At 33.5% G+C, this 9398-nt stretch overlaps 1 protein-coding gene across 1 annotated transcript in view; it reads right to left on the reverse strand.

Moving 5' to 3' along the window:
• Positions 1-3121: 3121 nt before the first annotated feature.
• The window catches only part of LOC138706009 (nose resistant to fluoxetine protein 6), a 162795-nt gene continuing 156518 nt past the window's right edge, over positions 3122-9398 (reverse strand). Inside the window, exons 14-15 of the mRNA XM_069834891.1 lie at positions 8873-9015; positions 3122-4096 (exon numbers count right to left, since the gene is read on the reverse strand). Of these exons, the coding sequence (XP_069690992.1) occupies positions 3968-4096; positions 8873-9015 (272 nt within the window). The 3' untranslated portion in view covers positions 3122-3967. The remainder of the gene's footprint in view (positions 4097-8872; positions 9016-9398) is intronic.

The raw sequence follows: 9398 nt of genomic DNA on the forward strand, positions 1-9398 counted from the left end.
AAAGAATTTAAAAAAATTGTTTCAAGTTAGAGAATTAGGAATTCATTTTTTTTTACTATTTTCTGCATGTATAGAAAAAAGAGTTTCTAAAAAATCCAAGGTTAATTTTTTAAGTTTTTTGTCCCATTTGATGTGGAATGTCTCGTACATTAAACGAAGTTCTACTCAAACTCTTGAAATATGTGTTCCTTTCGTTATATTTAAGAAAGGGGCACTTTTATTACATGAGTGCTGTTAATAAAGTACGCGGAATTATTTGAAAGTTTCTGTGAATGGAAACCGCGTTATAGTTAAAAGTTGTTAATTTTCGTGTATGCCAATAGCCTATCATTATTAAAATTACTATGTTAATATCCACTGAAGTGTGATATATCTGTTTGAGCATGTGGCAGCGAGGAATCCTGTCGTGTGACTGCAGTAACATGTGATTCTGTAAAGTATTCTTACTGGCTGGCGAGAGGAAGTTTTTCAAGGAAAATCCATTCTTCTTAATAAAAAAAGGGGATGTATACATGAAGGATATGAGAAAAGGAAAAAAAAAATGATCGCTATTCAAACTAGAAAGAACTCTTGTCTTATAATTGGACTTCGGATTTTTAGGCTCATTTAGCATAGACAACCATGTTCTTTAATACACCTAGTTTAGGCAATATTATCGCTCTAGAGTTTGTCGTGTTGCATATATTTGGCATAACATTGTTGCCAGCTATTCTATTCGAGCCTAAAAATGTCTGTCATTTATTGATAATAATATCTTATATAGCATCCATACAATCTACATATCTTATTTAAGGGGTTAGGTACAGCTTACAGCAGTAAAATTTTGGAAATATTAAACATTTTTTTCCTCCATTACTGTATCTTTTATAATAATGATAATTAGTATATGTAAAACACTGTCCTGCTATATGACAAAAAATATTTCATTTTTTTTTTTTCAAAATTCAGTTCAGTGTGCAGTAATGAAGCGTTTCCCACATAACTAAAAAATTATCCAACATTGTGTGATGAAGTTTTTTGTCTGTATTTATGTATGTCATATCTACAATATGTTGCAAGATCACTTCTCTACCTTTGATAGATTGTCTGATAAAAAATAAATTGATTTAAAAAAAATGGTCAAATATAATTATTTTCTTCCAACACAAAAAAAAAATATATACAGTACATATTTATTAAGGAATGTAGTTGAAAGAGCGTGTGTTTTAAACATCAGTTTTAGCAATAAAATAAAAGAGAGAGAACATGAAAAAGTTAACAAGTTAATGAGTTATGAGGGAAACGCTTCATCACTGCACAGTAAACTGCCATCATTTTGAATTTTGAAAAAAGTATATAAATAATCTTTTTAATCGTAAAAATATATATATATTTTTTTTTCATCTAGCAGAAGGACAGTGTTTTACATGTGAAGGGTACACGGGAATAACGATCAAGGTCCATTTTAGAAAGTTACTAGAAAAACGAATTTTAAAGTTTAAGCACTTAATACTTTGTTACGTGTCTATTTAATAGAAATTGACGTAGTGGAATGTCAAGAACGATGATTTCTTATTACTAGCTAGACAACATGATAGTACTTCCTTTCCATTATAAGATAGCATTATTAACTCAATTTCGATTTTTGATGGACCTTGATCATTTTTCCCATGTACCCTTCATATACCAATTTTCATTATTGTACACAGTGGCGTATAATGGTTAAAGGGTTTGGGCTACCGCTGGCCCTATTATTACACAAAATATATCTAACAATTACTTTAATTTTAATTACTATGGTAAAACTAATAATACAAAATTATTACATTATGTTATATTATAAACTTTTTCTTTTGTAATTTCCTTGGGCTACCACCGGTAGCCCGCAAAATACGCCCCTGATTGTACAAGATACATTAATGGAGGAAAAAAATGTTGAATATTTTCAAAAATTTTACTGCTTTAAGCTGTACCTAACCCCTTAAGGAAGTAACTTATAGACCAGGGATGCGGAACATTACTCACTGAGTACATTCCACTCTTTTTCTCCTTTACCCCAGTCCAATGCCAGTGCCGAGCACGTGGTCTTGATCCCTCTCTGCTGTGGTCACTGGCGTTGACCCATTATTCTCTGTGAACCTTGCATTTACTTATTGAGTAAATAAAGAAGATGGCTTCGAAACAAAGGTTCAATTTATACGATGAATGGGAAGAAAATGATTTTTTTTCTTTAAGATGGAAAAGCAAAATGTTTAATTAGAATCAAACATAAGAAACTTCCGTCATGTTCAATGCTAAGTACACGCCACTGCAATATTAACGTTCAGTCAATGTTCCAGGCCGCTATTTCATAAACAAACTGTGCTAAACCTTGGAAGGGGTTGAAATGGACTTCTTACCCATGATGCTCAGATCCCATTGTTGTTATAGACTATGTCTAAATTTCTGTTGGATGCTTTACAACTGAATAGCTCAAGTGCACAGTTTTTCATGGGTTCGTATCTCTACTGGAAGTACGTTTGTCTGCCAACCTGAAAACCTTGCACTGTATTGCCCACACATTGTGAGGGTCTCGACCTCAAACCTTGCTAGAAATCTGAAGAGTCTTCGATAAGTAACTGTAGACTACACTTTCTTTACAATGTCTTTTATTGGTCTCTATAATAATTATTCATGTTTGGTGACAAGTATGGAATCAACTTCAACTGTGATACACACATATTAAATGCATTGAAATCTTCATTACATTTCAACAATTATTGATAAGTAGTTTGAAGAATGAAATACAAAACAAAATAAATAGTCCGCACTTTTTCCATTCAAATCCATTTAATGCAGCGCTTAGTAGCACATATCATGTAGTTTCATTTAATTTGAACTTATAATTTATTTGATTTTAATGACAACGACTGAAATTGGAATCAAATTTATATTGGTATATATTTTCGGCGCTTTTTTCACCCAGAACTTAATGTTAGCACTGTGTAAGCTTATTCTACGTTCATGATTAACCTCTTGTTCTTGAATTATATACCTTTGTTAAAAAAATTAAACTTCTAAGTGTTATTTCCAGCGCTGTTTTTGATAAATTCAGTTTATAATCCTTTCCACATTACTGTACTGTTTATAACAAAATAAAATCTTAACTTCATTATCAATATCATTTAATCCATTATATACCCGTACATATAGTCAACAAGATTAAATTTAAGCATTAAGAGTTTTCAATATTAGCATACTTTCTTTAGCTGGATAATTAAAAGAGATAGAGCCAATTAACGGTAATGAATTTTGTTTTATTACCATATAGTCTGAAGAGTCACTTCTATGTTATTCAAAACTGTAATGATATTGAGACAGACTAGTTATAGAATGTTTCCAGCCAGGGTTTGAGGACAACATGAAGTTTAGAGTAACTGTACATGTCTAATGCGTTGAACAGGAATGAATTGTTTGTGGATTCAAGCAAGATAGCTGTTGCAACTTGGAAATTAAACCTTTTTGCAGAAATGTCTTCTGCTGTATTTCTGCCCGGGAATTATTTGCTTGCAATGTTGTGTGAAGTTTGTAAACTCTGATTGTCCTTAATGTACGGATTTGTCTTTTCTGTCGGTTGTGTTGTTTCATTTTCTTACACTAAAATGTATATAAAATAGAGTATAAAATATGTACAGATTCAAAAAGCGTGATATCAGCCTTCTCTTTATGTTCTGTGTCAAATAGCCTACCGGTGTTATGCACTCAGTTATACATCTTTGTGTCAAAACCTCTTTTACCGCTAAAGAGAGCTCTTCTAAATGTGTGCACTTGTTAATGTGCACAAACCACGCAAAATGTGTGGAAGTGTACAACAAAACTTTCTTTCGTTGAACACTGTTGTTACCAATAAGGACTGAACACTCATTTCGTGGACTTGGCCACCGAGCATGTCGGCGTTTCCATACAATTTGTTTGGTGTGAATTAAATTAGCGTCATCCGTAGCTGACTTCATTGTGACTTCTTCCGTCTCTCAGGTGCCACTATCTTCAACAACTGAACAACAGGAGCTTCGTATGCGAGCGATACGACGAATGACAGTATATATGAAGCCACAACTTGCCCGAAGAAGATGATCGTCTGGAAATAGCATAATAAAATTATTATTTTCAGGGCCGCCGACAGAATTTATGGGTCCCTGTGCAATACTGTACTTGGACCCACTTGAAAAAAGTAACAATTACAAGTTACCAGTTAGTCTAACCATAATAATTATTTGCAAAATAAATAAAAGATAACCCTATACACAGATAAAAAAAGTTAAAAAAAATATACACTTTTATTACATTGAAAACTTTTAGCAAAACTTCACATTAGCACAGTATATTAAATTCATAAAACATTATTCTTAAACACTGTAATTTCTAACTTGCAGTCCAACATCAACAAAATACTCTCCTTGACTTCACTGATGCAAAATCATCAATTATATCATCAAAATTTAAAGACCTAGCAAGATCGCTCTCCGGACTAAGGAGGCCAACATTACTCAGTCGTTCTTGACACATTGTTTATCTGAATACATTTTTTATTTCCTTCATTTTGCTGAAGGATCTTTCAGCTTCAGCGGCTGTTACAGGAATTGTATAGGATATTCCAATGGCTATACAAATGTTTGGAAATAAACTGTCCAGTTTTAATTCCCTCAGACTGTTTAGGAGATTCATTGTTTCAGTGGGGTTGGCTCTAAATTAGAGGCATGAATTGATTTTAAATATTTCTGCTCATCACTGATCTCTTTATTAATGTCTTCATAATATTTTTCACGCAGTCTAGCACCCATATTACTATCTTTCAATTTTTTCTATCTCTCCTTGTGCTTTTAAACTCCCGATTTATGCTTATACTTGTCCATTGTGCAGTTAAACTATAACCGGTAACACTAATGAACAAAATTTACTAGACAAACGACAACAAAAGACGAAAGTTTCGACACGAAACATGCAATGTACTGGAAAGGAAACATATCCTGCGACTTCGGTTTGGGAGAGTTCACTAGCATATTGTGGTGGGCCAGCTTGTTAGTTAAAAAGGACAAGCCAATAAATAATTGAATGTGTTTGGTACAAGTGATGGGAACATAATTCAGGTAAATGCCGGGACCCTCAATTATCGTGTCGGGAGAACGTTAATGCGAAAAACCGATATTCTGTTATATAAAAGTCAAATATTTACATTTGAAGTGGTAATTTGTATTAATTCTACTATAGTCGAGTTAATATGCCAAATTTATATAACAAATGTTCTTACAAAATTTTATAGTACCAGTATGTATTTACGAATAATTATTCATGATAAAAAAAAGTAATCATACTCACTTAATCTGATGGGCCCTTATTGCTCACGGGCCCATGTGCACTAGCCCCCTTTGCTCCCCCTTCTCGGCGGACCTGATTATTTTATATATAAACCTCAGCATAAAATCAATATCCCTGAGTGTACAAGAATATTGCCTAATCACAGTCTGATGCTTTCTGCAATAGCTCAGTTTTCTATTAAGTTACCAATTATATTTTTGCTTGTATAGTAGTTTATTTTTATACTAGAATCCAAACAGACAAAAATTAAATCATTATTGCTCATGCAAATAAGAAAACTTCTCATTTTTTGGAGTTCGAAAAATATGCTTTACTTTATAAAGTGTAGGATTATAAAATTGACGAAAAAATAATGAAATTTTACAAAATTAATTATGGTGGTCACATTATTGCATAGCAGTAAAATCTGGATCCACTTACTCTGGCTCTTAAGGAACCCAGAGGTTCATTGCCGCCCTCGCATAAGCCCGCCATCGGTCCCTATCCTGTGCAACATTAATCTAGTCTCCATCATCGTATCCCACCTCCCTCAAATCCATTTTAATATTATCTTCCATCTACGTCTCGGCCTCCCCAAAGGTCTTTTCCCTCCGGTCTCCCAACTAACACTCTGTATGCATTTCTGGATTCGCCCATATGTGCTGTCGGTGACTCAGGAGAAGACAAGAGCAACTGAGGAGGAAGGGATGTGAACAGATAACGTTTGACGACACGTGCAATATTTGTACTGCAGTACGTGGAAACATTAGGTCTCCTTCTGTTCAACTTAGCTTTAATTTCCATACGCATTGTTACTCATGTTTCCTGCACGAGTAATAACCTGGCTACTGGGATGCTTATCTGAGCGATGTTTATAATAATCAACAGCGATAGTCAAGAAGGTTACATTCTTTCCGTTCGTCTTCTCCTGAGTAACGGACAGTACATGCCATGCCCATCTCAAACGTCTGGATTTAATGTTCCTAATTATGTCAGGTGAATAATATACAATGCGTGCAGTTCTGCATTGTGTAACTTTCTCCATTCTCCTGTAACTTCATCCCTTTTAGCTCCAAATATTTTTCTAAGAACCTTATTCTCAAACACCCTTAATCTCTGTTCCTCTCTCAAAGTAAGAGTCCAAGTTTCACAACCATACAGAACAATCGGTAGTATAAGTTAGTTGTTTTATAAATTTTAACTTTCAGATTTTTTGACAGCTTACTAGATGACAAAAGCATCTCAACCGAACAATAATAAGCATTTCCCATATTTATTCTGCATTTAATTTCCTCCCGAGTATGATTTAAATTTGTTACTGTTGCTCTAAGATATTTTAACTTTTCCACCTCTTTGAATGATAAATTTCTAATTTTTATATTTCCATTTCGTACAATATTCTTGTCACGAGACATAATCATATACACACAAAATAATTAATTTCAAGCTGCAGAAATTACATATCTTAGAGATGCTATAGAATGCACGAAACATGAGATTGGAAATGAAAATAGTTAATATTATTATTCTTCTTCTTTTGTATAGGCACATGGGCTATATGTCTTCACACAGTAGAGAATGATGTCAGTCCTTCCACCATTTTTTCGTTCGGCCCACATCTCTCTTGCTACTTGGAAGCATGTCTCTTTCTATCTTAATGATTCGTGTATTATGAGCATTCCACTCTCTCTCTTTCTCACTTTTATGAATTTTCTAACATCCATTATATTACACTGTTGTCTCAAATCTTCATTTCTCACTCTATGTAGTCTAGTTTTGACAACTATGGCTTGTAGAGTATTCATTTCTTCTGTATGCATTATTTGCTCTGTCTGTTTTGTCTCTGCACTGGTTTCTGCACCATTTGTCATCACTGATCTTATTGTGATTTTATAGATTTTCTTTTTATTTTCGATACTGAGATATTTATTTTTCCATATGACATCCCTTAAGCAATTCAGTGACTGGTTATATTTATCCCTAAATATTTAAAGCTCATGACTTGTTCTATCAGTTTACCATTGATTTCCAGTTTGCATCTTATTGAGTATTTAGATATGCACATGCATTTAGTGGTTAATACTGAAATACAACAATTAAAATAAAAAAATAACAAAATGAAATTTGAATTAAATAATTTTATCAGAAATAAGACTTTTGGGTATTAACATTGTGTCCTGGAACTGAACATTTCCAATGTTCCAGTCCTACATATAATTTCCAGCACCAGAACAAATATACTTTGACCAGCAAGGTCGCCAGACATAACGAGCCCAACACAATAGGCAACTTTGCTGGTCGTACCTCTTTATCCTGATGATGGAAGCTATGCCGAAACACTGGAAATATTAGATTCCAGTACACGGAATATACAAAAGTTCATTTATGAAAACATTTACCATGAAAACCTAAAAACTTTTAGAGCTCTTTTTAAAGTATATATGATGCAATCATCAAAGAGTGACAATTGCTCAAATAATTTTGAAATTCATAAAAGAGTTTCATTTATTATTATCCTATTTGCAGATGACTAGGTCATTTTAACGAGAAATAAACATCATCTGCAGGCAGCCATTTACTGATTGAGCTAAGTGGTCAGAAAATAGAGTTTAAAATTTCAGCAGAAAAATAAAAAATAGTAACCTATTCTGGAAAAGATAATGTACAAGCAAAAGTAATTTTAAATAATGAGACAGTTGAACAAGTTATGAATTTCAAGTATTAAATGTAAATTGAGGGGAAAGGAACTTGTCACCCTACCCCATTATCTCCTGGTCTAGTGCCCCCAAAAATGATGCCTTCTTAGTATCACTTGTGAGGTTCAGACCTGTCTTCTGACAGTTGACTAAACAAGTGTAAATTAGGGATGCAGTAGAAGTAAAGATTTATTCTAAAAGTTAAACATATTGTATTATATGCGGTACAATTATGAAAGCTCAGTATAGGAGAATGAGAAAGGACACCATAATTAAATTTTATAAGCTTTTAGCTGTTTCTGATCTTCTGTTTGAATCAGAACGTAGGAAACTGGCTAATGATATGGCTAAAAGAACAGAAGTGGCTGAAATGGAGTTTTTTTAGAGCTGTCGCTGGATGTACACTAAATGATGAATAAAGTAATAAGGAAATTCTTTATGAATTGAAACTTTTTGCATTTCAGATAAAGCTACGGATTGCAGGATAAAGTGATAGGATAATATCCATTTCCATATTGTAGAAATAATGGAGAAAGGACATAATTACAAGCAATGACATACAAACCTAGAAGTCGTAGAAAATAAGTAAGACCTGCAAACTGTAGCGTAAACTTATTTGAAATCGGAACAGACTTTTAAGCTTAATCTTTGAGTGATGATGATGATGTCAACAATGATTATTGTTATATGTAAAACTTTAAAATATCAGACAACATATTAGCAAACAACATTTTAAAACAGCATGACGAAAACGTAAATGAAAAATATGGTAGAAATCCACTTCAAATCTTTAAAAAAGAAAAAAAAATAAGATAGGCTCTTTGATAATAATCAGTTCCTCAACTGTCAACATTGATACTTACAATAGTTTCCACGCTGAGATGCATTGGACTGTCTAGTCTCATGATCATCACTCGAATCATAATGGGATGCACCAGATATGCACAGTATGTGACCCTGCTGAATGGATAGAGGAATGAAGCTGACAGGAGTTTGTTCACATATCCTGTCGAAGAGATAAAAATAGTGTCAGTTGTTTCAAAATTGTTATCAATATAAATATTGTCCACACCTGTGGAGTAACGGTCAGCGCGTCTGACTGCGAAACCAGGTGGCCCAGGTTCGATTCCTGGTTGGGGCAAGTTAACTGGTTGAGGTTTTTTCCGGGGTTTTCCCTCAACCCAATAGGAGCAAATGCTGGGTAACTTTCGGTGCTGGAACCCTGACTCATTTCACCGGCATTATCACCATATCATTCAGACGCTAAATAACCTAGATGTTGATACAGCGTCGTAAAATAACCCAATAAAATAAAAAAATATATAAATATTAATTCAGCAAAGAAACGACTAGTCTAATGTATTGAAGATGGGAGCAATAGTAGCTACT

The sequence above is a fragment of the Periplaneta americana genome, chromosome 1 (genome assembly GCF_040183065.1).
Source record: "Periplaneta americana isolate PAMFEO1 chromosome 1, P.americana_PAMFEO1_priV1, whole genome shotgun sequence".
Classification (NCBI taxonomy): Eukaryota; Metazoa; Arthropoda; class Insecta; order Blattodea; family Blattidae; genus Periplaneta; species Periplaneta americana.